Source organism: Littorina saxatilis, linkage group LG15 (genome assembly GCF_037325665.1).
Source record: "Littorina saxatilis isolate snail1 linkage group LG15, US_GU_Lsax_2.0, whole genome shotgun sequence".
Taxonomy (NCBI): domain Eukaryota; kingdom Metazoa; phylum Mollusca; class Gastropoda; order Littorinimorpha; family Littorinidae; genus Littorina; species Littorina saxatilis.
In genome coordinates, this window is record NC_090259.1 from 10,391,601 (window position 1) to 10,412,282 (window position 20,682).

Genomic DNA, 20,682 nt, shown 5'->3' on the forward strand with positions numbered 1-20,682 from the left:
GGACGCTCACTCAGTCTGGCTCCGCGACTTAAAAAGTCAATGTCGTTAGTAGACCCACTACTGAACACCGTCGAAGTGACTGTAAAATCAGAGGTGGTTGGGACGGGGCGGTGTGAGAGTACAACAGGTGTAAGGACAAAAACAAATATAAAATTAAAAAAACTACCGACTTGGTATGGTAACAAAAACATCCTTTGACAGTTGTGACGTCAGCTACTTTACATGCAGCAAACATGGAACGTGTCCATTTCTCTTGGCATTGTGTGTCGTAGTTGTGTTGGTCAAGTCGTTGTTTTGCCAGCTGTGGCGGTGTCTTCCCTGCCTCGTTTTTCACCGTCAGTGAGGCTCCACTACTGACCGCCATTTTGATCGCCTCCAGGTGTCCTGCTTCTGCCGCCAGGTGGAGCAAGGTGTTCCCCTCTCTGTCTTGTTCGTCCACCTGTTGGTCAGTCAGGAGTCGATATGTCAGGTAGACATGTCGACGTGGGAAAGAGATGTGAATGATTTCATCTTTCATTTTTGCAGTGATGAGGTGTTTTGGAATCAGGACACCAAGGTACCTGAAGTGACTAGTCCTGAGGCCCAATGAAATCTTGTCACAGACTGCGCGTAATTCAGCTGTGTGTTGTTGACCTGTGCATGGCAGTGGGAGGCGCATGTTCCGTGTGTAAGTTTGTTTGTTTGTTTGTTTGCTTAACGCCCAGCCGACCATGAAGGGCCATATCAGGGCGGTCCGTGTGTAAGGTTTGTCAGCCATTTCACTCAGGACCTGACGAAACATGTGTGAACTATTGCTGATCTGGAGAGCTTTCAGCAGGGCAGTCCCGAAGGCTGCAGAATGGACGTGGTCAGACATGGTGTTGCTGTCCGTGTTCTGTGCTTTGACCATCCTGATGCACCATTCAGTCAGACGGTCAGACGGTCCCCACACTGACCAGTAAAGCAGAGGCAAGTTGTGGTCAGGATCCAGTGCACCAATGACAGCTTGCAGGCAGTTGTTCTCTCTGCAGAACGCCTCAAATCCACACAGAAACTGTTCGCTGTGAAGACAGGGGTGCTGAATCATCTCAGGCAGACGTCCTCTAATCATTTCCTCGTACATTCTTCGCATTATCAGAGGGTCTTTCTCAACTGGGTGTTCTGTTCGCACAAACTGCACGAGATGCATGGTGTCACACACTTGTACTAGTACTGACTTCAGGTAAGTTTCAGCAAAGACCAGTCCCACAGCATCATAGACTTCTCTAGTGATGAACCCTCTTCCTCTGTGTGTCAGAATGAACCCTTTCAGGAGACTGGCATACTCCTCTAGCTGAACGTCCGAGTAGTCGCTGAAACCAAGACGTTCCAATGGCGGTTGTGCTTGACCCGTGTTGTCCGAGAAGAAGCCTTGACCTTGCATGGTCAGAGCAAAAAGGGCTGCCAGTATCAGTCCATGATTGGGGTCACGGAGCACGCGCACCAAGAGGTCTGCGTAGGGCTCAACTGAAAGAAGAGGATCTTGACCTAGTTCTACAAGCTCCACGCTGTTCAGCAGAGGACGGACAGAGGCACGATCATACTGCTGAAGCTCAAGCAGCACGGGGGGATAGACAACAAAGACAAGCTTGGTGGTCAGACTATTGATGCTGTACAAACTGTGCTTATAGAACCTGTGGTACTGTTCCCTGTCAAGGCGGACATCCCCAAAGGCACAGTCAAAGATCACAAGACTCCCCCTCTCTACAGGCCCCTTCTTATCCCAGTCACTGACACAGCTGAGATCATACACTGTGTAGCCCTTCTTACGGTACTGACGGCGTAGAGCGGAGAGAAAAGACTGTCTGGTAAGACCTGGGTGTGCTGACAGTAACAGCAGACGTTCCCCTGTTGTCAGGATGTCCAGCGCCCTTCTGAAGCTGTCTGTGGTGACCATGTTGTCAACTGCCTCGTTGTCTTCACTGGACAGTGCTCCATGTTCCGTTGCACCTTAAAAACACAATGAAAGCCAGCTGTATTGATAGTGCAATTAGAAAACACATCAGTAAAATGGGTGATGATAGAAAGAGAAAACAGGTAGAATAATCTGACTTCAGTCGTTTTAAAATTGTATATTCCTGCGGATTTGTACTGCAAGTCTGGGTGGGTGGTTTGAGTGGGTCGAATATGTTTTACCTCTTTTTCTCCTCACTTCAACATGTAAACAACCATGACAATCTTATGAACGTTGCACAATGCTCAACTATAAAACCATCTGTAGACAAAATAAGTTCTATCGTACCCCACGGTACCTGTGACAGCTTGGAAGGGAATCTCTTGATCTCCAGATATATAAGCGTGAGATATGTTGTAGGTTATGTGGGGTTGGTGCACATGCTGCTCGATGTGAACCCTGTTGTGATTGTGGACCTGGTTGTGGACCTGGTTGTGGACTTGGTCGATCTTGAAGGTGTTCGAGCTGTTGATGGTCTCAGCAATGTTGGTCTGACACTTGGACTGCTTGTACATGTGTACCGGTGCTTCGTCTGAAAGAAATTAGCGAATGCCAATGCATTATGTTGTTGTGCGTTTGAGTTTGTTTCTACTTGGATAATGATGACCATGCTAAATTCACATTACGGATGAGCAAAAAATGACAGTTTCCAAAGAACAAAAGGAAGACGATGATATGTAGATGTTTTCAGCAAACATGCTTGGCTTTTTTCTCACCAATAACCAACCCATCTACAACACGACCATCACCACTAACAAGAACAGCGACATAAGCATCAGCGACTGCGTGGTGTTTTTTCGGAATGTAAGCAATGCAGGTTGATGAAACATTTATGTCTTCTAAACGGATATATTGAGAGGCATCATAAGGCGCCTAGTAGCTCAGAGTGAACGGTAGAGTGTTGCAATACTTACTGGAGTTGGTTGTGTAGCCTGGTGCCACCGCTCCTGCAACACTGGCTTCCATCATGTCCTGAGGGAACGACGCTTCCACGTCCATGGGCTGAGCCAGTTGTTTTGGCACGGTAGAGTGATGATAGTCATGGTGTTGCACTGTGCCTCGTGGAGTGTTGTGGTCAGAAGCCTGAGAGAGGTCGACTGGAGGCTGTGTAAAGTCCTCAGCACTGTTGGTAGGGCTGGCGATATCATCGGGAGGGTGTGGCACAGTGTGTGGAATGGTGTCGTGAGGGCTGGCAATACCATCGGGAGGGTGTGGCACAGTGTGTGGAATGGTGTCGTGAGAAGAGGGAGGGTGTGGCACAGTGTGTGGAATGGTGTCGTGAGAAGAGGGCTCCTCCTCTCCGGGAGTTTTCATTTTGTCACCAGTGTCGGTGACAGACAAGCGAGGTTTACTGTAACATTAAACATGACTTTTTGGATAGTCCTCTATTGAATAGAAGTGATGGGTTTTAATTTGAAAATTATTTCGTATAATAGAGATAGTCTCTTGTCAGTGTTGTGAACAGAATCTCGAGAGAAAAGAAAACCTGTTTCCCAGGAAATCCAAGAAAACAATGATAATACAAAAATCAAGCTGACAAGGTGATATATGTTTGAGGTGCACACACTGGTTAATCATGTTCGATTGTGTAGTTATGTGTTTTATCTTTAATGCTTTTACTGAGTTCTGTATTGTGGCATTATTTATTTATTTATTTTTATTTACGAGGATTTATATCGCGCACGTATCTCACCACACAAAGCGACTCGAGGCGCATGTTACCCATTAATGCCGTGTGAGATGGAATTTTTTACACAATATATCACGCATTCACATCGGCCAGTCAATTGCCTTTAGGCGCTGCATCCACCTTTCACGTCACACGGGTATTTTGGTGGACATTTTTATCTACGCCAAAACAATTTTGCCAGGAAAGACCCCTTTGTCAATCGTGGGATCTGTAACGTGCATACCCCAATGTAGTGTACACGAATCGGAATGGACCTCGGCTTATCGTCTCATCCGAAAGACTAGCACTTGAACCCACCACCTAGGTTAGGAAAGGGGGGAGAAAATTGCTAACGCCCTGACCCAGGGTCGAACTCGCAACCTCTCGCTTCCGAGCGCAAGTGCGTTACCACTCGGCCACCCAGTCCACTACGATTTGTTTTAATGCAAGAGGGTTCATTTTCAAGGAAATGATTATTTGCTCATCACTAAAAGCCATTGAACTCGGGTATCATGAACGATTCTGATGTATGCAAGTCACTGAGTAAAGAATGGGTGAACAACGTAAAGAAAAATAATAAACATGTAAAAGGACACAGACATAAAATCAGGCTCTGCTGCAGTCACTAGAGGTTTGCTCAATTATTACATTTTCTGCATTATAAAAGGCTAAGGAAAAAGTAGGTCAGTCTCTTGCTGACAATATTGTCACACACGTTGACAAGTTTCTAAAAATAGTTCTGACAATGAAAAGCCTAGGCCGTTTTCCAACGCATACTTTTTAATTCTTCCCTGCTGCATTTTCATTTTCATTTCACACTAATTGGCAAGACTGAATCATTTGGTGTGTCTAAAGGTAAAACAAGGTTGTGAGAAAGTGAGCAGATGGAGTTCCAGATTGTATATATAAATAAACAACAGACTGCATGACAATGTGTCATCCTGAAAATATGGGTGGGTATGACGTAGGTTCCTCCCTATCGATCGGACTGTGGCACTATGTAACACCTTGCGAATTGTAGAAATGTTTCCTGCAGCGATACACACCCGAGTGAAGTTATTAGAAATGTGTTGACAGACACGGTTCTTAGAAATATCAAATGAAAAATGTTTAGAAATAAATTGCTCAGCCATTGCATATTCTACAGCACTTCCATAGTACAGTTTTACTTCTCACTGCGCGCAGGGAAAGACGATGAAGATTGGCGTTGCCTGAAAGTCAAACTTACCGCTTTCATGGTGCAAACACAGACATCTTGACAGAAGAGACAATGATGTTGATGGGTGAAGATGGGCGACCTATCACTGTGATGCAGGGATCAGGAAACGACACCGTACACAAACATGGCGTCGTGTGTTTCTGTAAGCCTGGCGTATGAATACTGGGTGAAGATTCTAAGGAACAAACACTAGTGTTGTTGCCTAAAGATCGAACCTCATTTATTTCCAATGTCATAGCCGCACATTTTTAGTCAAATGAAAAGAAACATTTCGGATTGTTTTTTAATTTGCGTGAGAAAAACCCAAGCACTATTTTCTACTCGAACAAAGGCTGCGAGCTTTACTATCGGGGGATTCCCCTTGGCCTTGGCCTTGCCAATGTTGGGGTGGGAGGGAGGAAATGTGCCTGTGGTGGTTATTGGGTAATTGCACTGACAGTGTTTGATTTTTTTTAATTCCAAGATTTCCTTACTTCGTAATTATTATTATTTGTATTGTTTCTACTTCTTAAAAACTTAGAAAAAGTGTCAAACTAACTAAATTTTACGCTGATTTAATGATGAGTAGAATGTGTGCCATTGGAAATTCCCGATTGAATAATGTGTCGGCTTTGGTATTGAACATTGATTTTCCTACACTTTCCTTTGGTATATGGGTGCGTCTCAGAATCTCGTCCTCTGTTTGTGACATTATCATCAAAAGTAAAATCTTCCCAGAAAACTTTGATAATACTATTTACACACTTCTCAGGGTGTACCTTTTCAGTTTAAACAAGAAAAAATATAACATTGCCATATGTTGAGCATTATTTGGACCATGTGTGCAAAATCACCCGTGTAACATGGAAAAAATAAAAGACAAAAAAACTGCATTTATAAGGCTGAAAACGACTTTTATTCAGTTATTATTGTTGAATCACAAGCCATTATAGAGTTCAATATGAAATGACTACATGCAAACAACAAAATAATGTTTTTTTCAATGTTCCATGCATTCGTCAAAATTTCAATACAAAAATGAAAATTAATTAATGATATCCTGATCAGAACATGTTGATACATGGCATTCATTCAGTCTTATTGACATTTAACCTTCACAATAGCATATATACAAAGATTTGTTGCTCTAAGACAAAATGTTAGAAAGTTATCCCAAAAGAATGCAAAATGGTCACCGATGTAACATGGAAACATCACTTTTGTAACAAAGAAACGGTTATGCTTTTTCCCACAAACTTTACTAAATGAAGCTGATTTTGCAACCAGATTCTTCTTAGGTAAAATGCCAAACACTAAAACAGGAACAGAAAGAAAAAAAGCTGGACAAAATCAAGAAAACTTTGCCCCAAAAAAGAGAAACATTAATGAAAAGTTCATCACCGACGTAACTCGGAAACGAACAAGCAGACATGTATTATAAGGTTTGACATGAAGAATGCAAATGTTCAAAAGTGGTTCATTCAATTGTTAAGACAATAAACCAAAGGCATTGGTTACATATAGAACAGTTGCCACTTGCAGTTAATTAATTTATTTTAAAAGAAATAATGCCCCCTGGCATTGAAGGTGGGGTCACGAATCATGGTTGCATCAGATGTAGGGACTAAGGAAATATCATCGATCCCTGGAAAGCAATAGTAGTTCCCCTCCGGTTTCCTTCGAAGGAACGTTACCACCAGTTCATCAGGTCGAATCTCTTGCACCTGAAACATGCAAGTACCAGCGATTTCAACCAAAGATTGATGCAATATGTGTACTAGTTTCACTAACATGAATTTGTTTAATGTCTATCAAGATTTTGATGCATCCACATTCACTGGCTAAAAACAAAATAAAGTAATTATTTTGTTCAGACTTACCATTCCATTGAACATACAACTTTTACAATTAAAGAAAACATTGACACTTACCGTTCCTTTAAATGGATTTCGGAAATTTAATTTTGATCATAATTTTTTATATTTTTAATTTTCAGAGCTTGTTTTTAATCTAAATATAACATATTTATATGTTTTTGGAATCAGGAAATGATGTAAAATAAGATGAACGTAAATGTGGATCGTTTTATATAAAAAAAAAAATTATTACAATTTTCAGATTTTTAATGGCCAAAGTCATTAATTAATTTTTAAGCCACCAAGCTGAAATGCAATACCGAAGTCCGGCCTTCGTCGAAGATTGTTTTACAAAAATTTCAATAAATTTAATTGAAAAATGAGGGTGTGACAGTGCCGCCTCAACTTTTACAAAAAGCCGGATATGACGTCATCAAAAGTATTTGTCGAAAAAAAGAAAAAAACGTCCGGGGATATCATACCCAGGAACTCTCATGTCAAATTTCATAAAGATCGGTCAAGTAGTTTAGTCTGAATCGCTCTACACACACACACGCACAGACAGACACACACACACACACACATACACCACGACCCTCGTTTCGATTCCCCCTCTATGTTAAAACATTTAGTCAAGTTTTGACTAGGTGAAATCGAAAGAAAAACTATTATTAACAAATGTTTAGCCTAATTTTTCACTTCATAGAATATCATAGCAGCAAAAACTCACCTTTTCTCAAGAACCTTGGGTGTTGATCACTGTCGTAACAAAATCACAGACTTTGGAAACATTCTCGAAATCTGTCTTCGCTGCTGGAAGCTGAACTATTTCTCTCTGTAACTGCGCATGCGTAGTCACCCGCACCTCTAAGTCACTACGCGCAAAATAGTTCTAATCTTTCTTCAAAACTCTGAACATTATTTGCAAAACCGTTCACCATCGTAACTGAATTTTGAAGAAGCATGTCATATTGCGCAACTTTCAACTTAGTTTGCAGATGCAATTTTGAGAAAATAATACTTAAATAACATTTAGCTTAGCGATGTTCTATGCCCTTTCATGTCAAGATCGTGTTGAAAATGAATATGCAAATTCTAAAGTTCAAATTTAGGACTTGTTGCTGTTGCACGCGTGTGGAAACCTATGTTACGACAGTGATGGCAAACTTTCAAGCGATTAATTTCGTTTAAAAAAACAATTCTGTGGACAAAATAACATTTCAACTGTCAAGTACACTTAAACCAAACACACATAACAAGAATAGCAGTCCTTGGACATTCTAAACGATTCTTGTAGTGAGGTGCAAAACTAGTTGATGGTTCATGTCACAGATCAGACCTCCATTTTTCACGCATCCAATCATTTCTTTCGCAAAACAATCTTCATAATAATCATGCAAAATACTCAATTTTGTTTGTACTATTTCTTTATTCATTTTACTTCTCAAAAATACCAATATCATGATTTAAAATTCAGTATGTTTCAATTGTGGGCTAATTTGATTATGGCACACACAAAAGGATCAGTTTCTGAGACGCACCCATATACTAAGGCTAGCTGGTAGCTGGTCATACATTATCTGCTGGTGTGTTCTCATTGGCTATGTGGCAGTGTGTTATAAGAACTGTGAAAAGAATAATGAACACTTAATGAATATCTAAAATCCATGCTGTATAGAATTATTTTCATTTTTATGTACAAAAATAAAGATTAAGCATTGTCGTGGACGTGCTTATAATGTCACATTTACTGGTTTCCAGAGCTGTTGTACCAGCCCTGTATGATGATGAAGAATGCATGTGACATGTGCAGGGTTCCAGAGCTGTTGTACCAGCCCTGTATGATGATGAAGAATGCATGTGACATGTGCAGGGTTCCATAGCTGTTGTACCAGCCCTGTATGATGAAGAATGCATGTGACATGTGCAGGAAAGGAGAGCTGTTGTACCAGCCCTGTATAATGAAGAATGCATGTAACATGTGCAGGGTTCCATAGCTGTTGTTCCAGCCCTGTATGATGAAGAATGCATGTGACATGTTGAGGGTTCTATAGCTGTTGTTCCAGCCCTGTATGATGAAGAATGCATGTGACATGTGGAGGGATCCATAGCTGTTGTACCAGCCCTGTATGATGAAGAATGCAAGTGACACTCCCCCGCGGGTTAGGGGGAAGAATTTACCCGATGCTCCCCAGCATGTCGTAAGAGGCGACTAACGGATTCTGTTTCTCCTTTTACCCTTGTTAAGTGTTTCTTGTATATAGAGTAGTCAATGTAAATTACACCTCTGAATAATTCTAAGAGTCCATATTTTTACAGAATCTAGAAGAAAATACAATTTTACATATGCCATGCATTTTCGAATGAATGAGTCCCACCAGAAATTCCGTAAAAATTAAATAAACAAAAATAAAATCAAAGAATTCTGACTTTTGCTTCATCCCTGCTGCCGTACAACTTGACCTTGCCCGCAGCGCGAGCGCATCTGTTATCGGTGTAAATCTGACACCGCCGACTCGTCTGGAACCAGAGAGTGCCACGTTTTGCACGCGTTGACTGCAATTGCAGTACAAAGTTACAGGGTCAGTCTGACCTGATGTGGTTTATTCATTGGAACTACGCTATTTTGAAAGAGGTAAGTGACGTGCATTCTTTCAGTTTTACTGTTTGTTGTCTTAGCTGTCAATTAAACGTGTTTTCTTGAAATTTTAAAAGTTTTTTTACTCATTGAGCATGCACTTCTTTTTGTTGTTTTTGTTTTGATTTTATTGTTTATTTATTAATTTGATTCGTCTAACGTGCACATGATGTTCCTAAGTATAGCAAAATGCACGTAAGTACCAAACGTGTCGAAATGACAAGATCGGGATTTTGTGGGGGGCAGCTACAGCTGTAATGAAGATTTTACTCAACAAAGTATGGTAGGCGATGATGACCAAAATTCCTTTTTTCTCTTCATGCAGTACTGACAAGACTATGCTGACATGGACTCGGACCACTGCCCGTTTTGCCATGGCCTTCTCACCCAGGACGTGAACACTTTGACCAAAAAAGGCCTTGAAGGTATTAAAAGAGCCAGTGAAAAACGCGGCGTTGACATAGAAGTGAAAGAAGGACAAAACATTCATGGCAAATGCAGAGGTGAATTTACAAACCCACATGCCATTCAGCGTGATCTGCGTTTGAAAAGGAAACGTGAACACGACGACGACACAAATGCACGTCGCTTGCGCTCTACTGCAGACATGTCATGCATCTTTTCTACCTTGACCTTCCTCACGAAAGAAGCGCTGCGCCATGGAGTGACGCCTGTGGTAACATTTGATCAGCCCCTTTGGTGGAAATCGCTGATTATAACTTCCAGTGAGCCCAAGGACAGTGATCTCCATTCAGTTGTTCTCAGGCTAGGGGCATTTCACACTGAGATGAGTTTTCTGGGATGCATTGGTCATCTGATGTCTGGAAGTGGCCTGCAGGACGTCCTTGAAGTTACTTACGCTCCAAAAGCTGTGCTGCGCATGCTGCAGGGAAAGGCTGTTGCCAGGGCTGTTCGGGGACATTTTTTGGTTGATGCAGCTCTCAATGCCATGCTGGTTGCTCAGACGTTTGGTGTCCATCTACCCGGAATTGAAGATGCAGATGATGAAAGGTTCACACCGTCGGCAGCATCTCAGGATAACAACACTACACATGAGGCAGACTGCAAGCGTCAAGAACACATCGCGTCTTCTACCCTGCAACTAGAATCAACAGATCTCCAAGAGCTCCCAAAGGAAGTGCAAGAAGCTGTTGAGCAAGTAGAAGAGCAAAGTGTAGGACAACTCCCGGTGACAAGTCTACTTGGCGAAACATCTCAAGAAAGAACTGATGAAATGGTTACACGAGCTCTTCATTTGTACGATCTGCTAATGAACAGAGACATCACAACTGCTGACTTGAAAAGTGATGAAACTGTTCAAGCCATACACAACAGCCTAGAGATCAACAAAACTTCGATGCACGGTAAGCCTACCTGCGACCTCTGGCTCCAATACATGGAAATGGTCGATATTCTGAAACGCTTCCTTAAAGCAGAACGGACAGGAGACTGGATGCTACATCTCCAAACAGCCCAAGAAATGCTCCCTTTTCTAGCTGCAGCGGGACACAATTTGTACACCAAGTCCTTGTACATCTATATCCAGCAAATGCTTCAGCTAGAGAGTGATCATCCTGATGTACACAGATGCTTCCTTGATGGACACCATGTCATTCGACGTTCCCATCGTTTCTGGGGAGGACTGTCCACAGACTTGGCCATTGAACAGCTACTAATGCGCACCGTCAAGACATCAGGTGGACTAACCAGAGGACGGGGTATTAGTGAACTGCAGCGTGCAACTTGGCTTCTTTCAATGCCAGCTTGTGCTGAGTACAACAGCGCCATGCAGGACTACTCTGAAACCGAGTACAGCACGAGTGAGCAGCACAAAGATATGTCATCAGCCAGGAAAGAGAAGGATGAACGCGATCTTGTCAAAATGCTGTCTTTCCTGGGCGCCAGGGATCCTTTCACACATGAGACTGGCCTCAAAAACATTGCGTCTGGCTCGCTTGCTCCTGAATCCGCCAATGCGCACAAAGCAAAGCAAGTTGGTATTCAAATACTTAGGGCAATGGAAGGCCAGGATGTCAGCAACTTCAGCTTCAAACGAAAAGCCCAGGCAGTGCCGCTGAATGCTCAAACTTCACGTTCTCCTCTTCAAGGTCATGACCAGGTTGATCCGCAGCTTCTTTTCCAACGACTGGTCACAGCTGCTGGTAACATGTTTGAGGGTAAATGTGAGATTTTTCAATATGAGCTTGCTGCACACCCTTCTGCCCTGTTTGAGTCACCCGAGTTGCTGCGACTAGCCAACAAATCTACACTAGCGGACGAAATCTGGAAACTCATGAAAGACGGCAATACCGGATGCTCGCATGACAGAGTCCAGGTCGTCATCGATGGAGGTGCCCTGCTTCAGAGAATACCTTGGGTACGGGGGTCGACGTATGGAGCAATCATTGACACATACGTCCGATACCTGTCCAAATTCTCCAAACCCATTGTTGTTTTTGATGGCTACGATTCAGGACCCTCTACAAAGGATACCATGCACTTGCAAAGATCAGCGGGAAAAATGTGCGCCGAAATACGTTTTTGTGTGGACATGCCACTCCATGTTCGGAAAGACCTGTTTCTTGTCAACCCCAAGAACAAGCAACGGTTCATTCACTTTCTCAGCGACGCTCTGGAGGCACATTCCATCAGAACATTGCATGCCAAGGCTGATGCAGATGTCCTCATTGCAACCACAGCTGTGACATGTGCACAGGAAACAGTGACTGTCGTCGTTGGAGACGACACAGATCTGCTTGTCCTCCTGATCCACCATGCTGACAGTTCAGCCTTTGACATCTTCTTCCAGCCAGAACAGAGAAGTACGTCAAAGAAAGCGAGGGTATGGAACATCCTCCAGGCAAAGTACGCCCTCGGGAATGCCTGTGAGCGTTTACTATTTGTTCATGCTGTGACAGGCTGTGACACAACTTCACGCCCTTTCGGAATTGGGAAGTCTGCTGTCATGAAGAGGGTTTTAAAAGACGCCGAGTTCTGTCAGAAAGGAGATGTGTTTCACCAGTCATCTACAAGAAAAGCTGTTTTCAAAGCTGGAGAAGAAGTTATGGTCAGCATGTACAACGGAAAGGCAGGAGAAAAGCTGAACGACCTCAGATACCGCCTGTTTTGTTCTAAAGTGGCAACTGGAACTTCCTTTGTTCAAGTGCATACCCTTCCACCCACTGCTGATAGTACCCACTACCACAGTTTGCGGGTGTACCTGCAGGTGCAGCAGTGGATGGGGAGAGAAGACCTTGACCCACAGGAATGGGGATGGAAACTACAGAAGGACCACTACGTCCCACAGACAACAGATCTTCCACCTGCACCTCACAGATTGCTGCATGTCATCAAATGCAATTGTAAAACCGACTGTGACAGCCGAAGATGCAACTGCAGAAAACATGGTTTGGAGTGCACCTCTAGCTGTGGGCAGTGTCATGGCCTTTGCTGCTCAAACTCAACCACTCCCATGGACCCACTTGGTGATGAGGACAACGAAGAAGAGGATAGTGAGAGAGATGGACAGTAAATGCGCGCTTCACCTGTTTTAACCTGTTTAAATGAGCATTGCCAGAAAAAAAGCCACGGACAATTCAGTAGTTTGATTTCATGAAACAAAAATCAGTAGCAAGAGACTTAACGATACTCTGCTCAGGTAATCGATAACCAGAGGCAAGAGTTCGCAAAGGATTTAAATCAGATTTACTCAAGATGAAAAATAGTGTAATTACCATGCATTTCAACTTGACATGTTTTGTGCTCATTTGAGAGAACACCATTTTCTTCAGTGACTGGAGGATAAGTGGTTTAGCATTACCAGTTTTATTCGACACCAGGAATACATTCAGGGCTGTTTGTGAACTACACTGTGTTTGTGAAAAAACTTTGTGTGACAATGTCCTCATTGCGTTAATCGGCGATGCTGGTCAGTGACTCTGCCGTGAATTTTTTGTTGTTGATACGAACATTCCGATCCGGACGGACTGACGAACGCACGGACGGACAGAGGGAACATTTGATATTTATCGTGTAAGGTAAGGGACTTTTGATATAAATTACAACTATTCCTGTTTAAAAAAATGAAAGCGTGACACTTACAGAAAAAATACCACTCAGCAAAATGTGTATAACTTGAGCTGAAGATTGCATAACACGTTTTCTTGTGTTACTCTTTTGTTTGAAAAGCCACTGTCCTCGAAACTTCACAAAGTAAAGATGTAACATAGTACTACACACTGTAAAAAAAATTGAAACTCTTAGAATTTGTATGAGGTCAAGCTACTTTATCGCGTAGGATGACCGGACTAATAGAATATAGTCAATTTTTGTAAAGATTTTAGTCAAGCAGTAGGCCTATGTAAGAAATGTGAAGTCCTTTGTACTGGAAACTTGCATTCTCCCAGTAAGGTAATACATTGTACTACGTTGCAAGCCCCTGGAGCAAATTTTTGATTAGTGCTTTTGTGAACAAGAAACAATTGACAAGTGGCTCTATCCCATCTCCCCCCTTTCCCCGTCGCGATATAACCTTCGTGGTTGAAAACGACGTTAAACACCAGATAAAGAAAAAAAAAGAAGAAAGAAAGACATGTAGAGGGTTCCATAGCTGTTGTACCAGCCCTGTATGATGAAGTATACGTATCTATAAAGAATAATGAATAATGAGCAGTTCTATCACGTGTTTTTTTGTTTTTTTTAAAAATATTTATAGATCTGTGTACTGTTTCCTAAACTACGATATATGTCCAATGAATACCAACACCGCAATGGATGACACATACACACACACACACACACACACACACACACACACACACACACACACACACACACACACACACACCATGACAAGAACCATCACCACAGACATCACAACCTTTTTGTCAATCTACTAACGAAATAACATCGCAGTATTTGTTGATCTGTTTATTCAGGGATTAATTGTAATATACAAATAATCTTAACATGTTCGCACTTGGAATCAAATCTTGGTCAATACCGAGAAGGAACAGGCGTAACGTACCATCTTCTGTTTCAACCAGTTAACCATGAAAGACATATCCCAATGACACACGATGACAACCTCCATAGCCACATCCACAAACATCACAACCTTTTTATCAATCTCAACCTCCTTCGCCACATACACAAACATCACAACCTTTTTATTAATCTCAACCTCCATAGCCACATCCACAAACATCACAACCTTTTTATCAATCTACTAACGGAACCGCATTGTTTGTATTTTTGTGCTGAGATTTATCCGAGAATACAAATTCATATAACATGTTCACTTTAAGAACAATACCCTTGTGAATACAGGAAAGAAACAGGCCATCTTCTCTGTCAAGAAATTAACTGTAAGATTAATAACCGAATGATCAACTAGAACTTTGAAAGTCCAATGACTCTGTGCAAAGCCTCGAGTCATTCACAATGTGAACACGTGCAACAAGATAACAACATCGCGTCTGAAAATGTACACATTAAACGTCAGCCTAAATTATACATACAACACTACTAAACTATAAAACTATGCATTTTTTTGTATGGTTGATGTTATTTGATGTTGCTGTCTAATGTTGATGTCGTGTACCAAAAAGAATTAAAAACGTGTATAAAAAAATATTAAAAAAATAAAATAAAAATAATATACACACTACAACGTGGATAGATAGTACAAGATGCTGATATTTGAAAAGTAAATAAAACAAAATAGTTACCTTGATCAAACACAGAATTCAATAAACAATGCATCGATATTTTAAGTGTATGAATGATAAGAGCTTGTAGAATAAATGCAAAAACAGCCTGCAACTAACCCGAAACAAACAAAACTAGATAAAACTGAATGAAAAACGTAGACAACAAGGGGAGTAACCCCAGCAATTCTCATCACTTGTTCATAGGTAAATATCGTCCCTTATTTGAACACGCTCCAGAGTGTGCAGTTGTGACTCTTCTTTTGACCTTGACATTGGTCCTTTTTATCAGAGGCAAAGTTGAAAACACAAAAACAAAATATAAAAACAATGAAAATGTGATATATTGCAAAAACCTGTACCAGTCCCGATGTGTCGATGAAAGGCGGGAAAAGAAATGTGTGCACCCAGCCAATACACATCGTGAAACAGGGGCAACAAACAAAACAAGTCGCGTAAGGCGAAATTACTACATTTAGTCAAGCTGTGGAACTCACAGAATGAAACTGAACGTAGTCCGCCGCTAGTGCAAAAGGCAGTGAAAGTGGCGAGCCTGTTTGGTGCGGTAGCGATTGCGCTGTGCTTCATAGCACGCTTTACTGTACCTCTCTTCGTTTTAACTTTCTGAGCGTGTTTTTAATCCAAACATATCATATCTATATGTTTTTGGAATCAGGAACCGACAAGGAATAAGATGAAATAGTTTTTAAAACGATTTCGGAAATTTAATTTTGATAATAATTTTTATATTTTTAATTTTCAGAGCTTGTTTTTAATCCAAATATAACATATGTATGTTTTTGGAATCAGAAAATGACAAAGAATAAGATGAAATTATTTTTGGATCGTTTAATAAAAAAGTAATTTTAATTACAAGTTTCCGATTTTTAATGACCAAACTCACTCATTAGTTTTTAAGCCACCAAGCTGAAATGCAATACCAAACCCCGGGCTTCGTCGAAGATTGCTTTGCCAAAATTTCAATCAATTTGATTGAAAAATGAGGGTGTGACAGTGCCGCCTCAACTTTTACGAAAGGCCCGATATGACGTCATCAAAGGTATTTATCGAAAAAATGAAAAAAACGTCCGGGGATATCATACCCAGGAACTCTCATGTCAAATTTCATAAAGATCGGCCCAGTAGTTTAGTCTGAATCGCTCTACACACACACACACACACACAGACAGACAGACAGACAGACAGACAGACACACATACACCACGACCCTCCTCTCTATTCCCCGGTCTATGTTAAAACATTTAGTCAAAACTTGACTAAATGTAAAAAGAAAGCCGAAAGTAAAAAGAGTAATCGCCCCCCCCCCCCCCCCCCCCCCCCCCCCATCACTTCCAATAATGCGTATGGAACTTCATGAAATATACACACGATACAGCTAATGCTATTTGCACAGCATCAATAGCCTGTAGTTTTGGGTGAAGCAGCCCCCCACACACACACACACAAACACCCACACCCAAACACCCATACCCACACCCACACACCCACACACGTGTTCGAAAGCGCTATAGAAATCACCATTATTATTATTATTATTATTATTACACACACACACGTGCGCGCGCAGGGTGATCAGCCTGTCTGCACGCACTATGTGTCAAAAAACATAAAGCAGGCTGTCGTGAATGTAGCGTCTTTTCAAACAGTCCTGGGTTTATTCTGGTCACAAGTTTCCTGTTGAGATCCCTCCTCACTGTGCTGATAGTTGTAGTGACGGCTGCCGGGGAACACTGTCAGGATGACTGGGAGACATGAACTGCAGTAGCAGCTGCTCGATTTCTCTGTCACCGTGTTGTTGGGCTCTCTTCAGTGCATTATACAACACACGTGCTTCCTTGTTCATATCGGCGTTGTGCTGCAAAACGTATTGAACGACATAGTGGTGGCCGTGTGTACAGGCCTCCAACAGGAGTGTATCGCCGTCCCTGTCCGAAATGTTCACGTTCGCACCGTGCTGCAGCAGGAGATGAACGATCTTTTTGTGGTAATGCACACAGGCACAGAAAAGGGGTGTTCTACCAAGTGCGTCAGAAGTGTTCACGTCTGCACCGTAGTCCCAATAAACATGCCAGAACTGGGCCATTGCTGGCTTTTTGCTGGCAAGTTTGGTAAAGCTGGCCATAAAAAACCCAACACTGGGCCAATTATGGTTTGCCAACAAAGGCCCAGTTATGGCTTGCCATCACTGGCCCATCTCTGGCATTCCAGTAATATTGTCGGCCAGTAAAATGCCTTAATTGGCCCACTGTTGGCACGCCATTGATGGCCCAGTGCTTGTTTGCCAGCATTGGGCCATAGGTGGCGATTTGCTGGCAATTATAGGTGGGTTTTTGCTGGCACGCCAGCAGTGGGCCAATGCTGGATTATTGCTGGCAAGAAGATCTGCGACAGCACAGCGGTATGACTTTCTCTCTTGGAGTGACGTAATGTACAAACAAATGTCGAAATATCTTGACGTCACTCGTGATGATGACGCATTGTCAACTAAATCCGGCCCGCGGTGGTTCTGCAGATGTCCGGTTATTTGTTTTGCATTCAACTTCAAGGAATTTCCAAAGCACCTTCTTCGATTTCAGTACGCGTCCGATCTCCTCCGGCTAGAAGCAAGCGTGGTGAGTTTCACAAACAGTTGTGTGAGCAGGTCGTCGCAACGGCGTTAGATCTAGTATCTTCTTGTTCTTTTCCTCCGTTGTCGGTCTTTTTTTCAACTTTCTTCTGCTGGACGTTTGAGTCAGTTCGCAAAATATAATAGACTTTAAGAAGTCGTCCTCTCTGTAAGAAAGAATCTGCGCGCGCGCGCGCGTGTGTGTGTGTGTGTGTGTGTGTGTGTGTGTGTGTGTGTCTGTGTGTGTGTCTGTGTGTGTGCGCCCGCGCGCGCGGTTGTGTGTGTGTGTGTGTGTGTGCGCCCGCGCGCGCGGTTGTGTGTGTGTGTGTGTGTGTGTGTGTGTGTGTGTGTGTGTGCCTTTTTCCTTTCTTTGTGTGATTGAGTTTGTTTTGTCTCTCAGTGTCAAAAGAAAAGCACCATAGGCATTACCATAAGCTTACTTGTAACCAAACAAATTGCATCTTGTGAATGTTGACATTGAGTATGTGTCTATTCACTCCAGGACAAAGATTTGTGCAAGTGTCTGACTGCCCAACTGGATAAGATGCAGCTCGCCTGGGTCTCAGTTCCTGAGAGAAACGCAAGAGAGCTGTCCGAGACAACGTAAGCTTCGCAGGTTAGATCAAAATACATATTCCTGTTGACCCCTTACTTCTGCTTGGCATTTTATAATTAGTCAGTTCAGAAAATATGATATATTACAAGAAGTCGTCCTCTCTGTGAGAATGCCTCTGTGTGTGTATGTGTGTGTGTGTGTGTGTGTGTGTGTGTGTGTGTGTGTGTGTGTGTGTGCGCGTGTGTGTGTGCGCGTGTGTGTGTGTGAGCGCGCGCGCGTGCGTGCGTGCGTGTGCTGTTTGCTTGCATGCCTGCGTGTATGCTTGCGTTTGTTTGGTTGTTTGGTTGTGTGTGTGTGTGTGTGTGTGTGTGTGTGTGTGTGTGTGTGTGTGTGTGTGTGTGTGTGTGTGTGTGTGTGATATGGAATAATGAATTAAAACCAACAAAACTCGTTTGCTTTCATGTTTCAAGAGGTGAACGGCAGGAGGACTTGAGAGTTTCAATGGCTTACCGTAGGCTACGACGTCAGGACAAAGAAAAGAAGCGTTATCTCAACGTTGCGGATGCGAACAGAGAAATGCCAGAATCAAGATAATCCTACGGAGGTTTACTGGGAAGTGAACAAGAAACATTCCTGCCTTTGGTCATCATGTCTCGAGTGTGAAATTTAGAACGCTGTACAAATAAAATAAAACAGTGAGCAACTGAAAACAAAGCGTACGTTTCTGTAATGTTTCGGTAATGAGTCGTTGCTGTTTGGAAGCTTTACATTTGTTTTGTTTTTAATATATATTACTGTATTGTTGTTGTGCCCGCTATAACTGCGTTGATGACGATATTCTGTCAAAACCACTGCCTTTACTTGCCAGATAAGTTACACGACAAATGTGATTAGCATTTCAATTGCATTTTACTGATGAATTTGATAATTACGCATATGCATATTGCTAATGTACAGCTTGACAGCATTGCCCTTTGCTTTATTTGCGCACGTCTTGCCGCCAGCATGGGTTGAAAAGTCCATTGATGTGCTGTGTTTTGTTATTGTTATTACATTCACAGTAAAAAATGACAAAACAAAGCATATTTATAGACTTCTAACAACCATCTATGGGCTAACAAGACTGTGCAGATCGAGTACATGAATAGAGCCGTCATTCTATCCGAATCAGTGGTATTGGTATATTTCCTGCAACTTATTGGCATTTTGCTGGCAATGGTAAAGACAGAAATATGGCATTTTGCCGGGCCACAACTGGCCCGGTAATTTCAGCAGGTAAAGGGCCATTAACGGAAAAATATATGGAAAAAAGTTTTTTTTATATGGAACTAAAAACCTGCAAAATGCTGGCAAAATGCTGGCGAAATGCTGGCAAAATGCTGGGTTTTTGATGGCAAGCCATCAAAAAGCCAGTAAATAAATGATGGGTTTTTGCTGGCAAAGTGCTGGCTTGCCAGTGATGGCCCATCAATTTGCCAATGTGCATACGGGTAATATGCCAGCATTGGGCCATAAGTGGGCCTTTGATGGCAGTAGTTCTGGCAACTGGCATTGCCATCAAAACGCCAGCAATGGCCCAGTTCTGGCATGTTTATTGGGGTGCTGCAGGAGGAGATGAACGACGTCAAGATGACCACGCATACAGGCAAAGTGCAGGGGTGTCAGACCAAGTGCAACAGACATGTTGACATCAGCGTTGTGTAGCAGAAGAAGCTGAACGATGTCTGTTTTACCCAACATGCAGACCAGTAGTAACGGGGACCAACAGCCATCACATGCTGCGTTGACATCGATGTCGTCCTGTTGCAGAAGTAGACGTACAGTCTCTGTGTGACCAGCATCACACGCCCAGTGTAGAGCAGTCCTACCCTCGTTGTCCTTTATGTTGATGTCAACCTTTGCCTGTGGTTCACACATCACGGTGGAAGGGCTTTTACCTTCGTCATCACTCTTGCTGACAGTGTCCTTGTATCCAAGTAGCAAACTTACGAAGTCTGTATAACCACACCGGCATGCAACGTGTAGAGCAGTGTGGCCATCTTTGTTCTGAACGCTGACATCAGCCCCTTGGTTGAGGAGGAGTCGCACGATGTCTGCGTTACTCCTATCACATGCGCCGTGTGGAGGCGTGTCGTTGTCAGTGTTTGTCACGTTGACGTCTGCTCTGTTGGCAACGAGTCGTCTCACAGTGTCTGTGTTGCCCTGTGCGCATGCCAGGTTGAGTGGAGTGTCACCTCCACCTGATGTCGTATTGATGTCAGCCCCGGACTTCAATAGAAGCTGTGCGATGTCCGTGTTTCCTTGGAAACAAGTATGATGCAGAGGCGTGAAGCCGACAGAAGTCTTCGCATCAACATGTGCATTGTGCAGGATCAGAAGCTCAGCGATTTCTTTGTCACCCTGTTTACATGCTGTGTGTAGAGGAGTAATTCCTTCACGGTCCACAGCATTTACAAGGC

At 42.7% G+C, this 20,682-nt stretch overlaps 3 protein-coding genes across 3 annotated transcripts in view; all 3 read right to left on the reverse strand.

Annotated features, from left to right (window-relative positions):
* The window catches only part of LOC138948525 (uncharacterized), an 82,238-nt gene that overhangs the window by 50,696 nt on the left and 10,860 nt on the right, over nt 1-20,682 (reverse strand). The gene's annotated exons all lie outside the window — the stretch shown is intronic.
* LOC138948526 (uncharacterized) overlaps nt 1-20,682 on the reverse strand; it is a 76,612-nt gene that overhangs the window by 3,538 nt on the left and 52,392 nt on the right. The window lies entirely within an intron of this gene.
* LOC138948535 (uncharacterized) lies at nt 14-2,498 on the reverse strand. The gene is made up of 2 exons (XM_070320090.1): nt 2,271-2,498; nt 14-1,968 (listed from the first exon to the last, which is right to left on the reverse strand). The coding sequence occupies exons 1-2, from the start codon at nt 2,485-2,487 to the stop codon at nt 29-31; spliced, it is 2,157 nt and encodes a 718-aa protein (XP_070176191.1). The 5' UTR covers nt 2,488-2,498; the 3' UTR covers nt 14-28.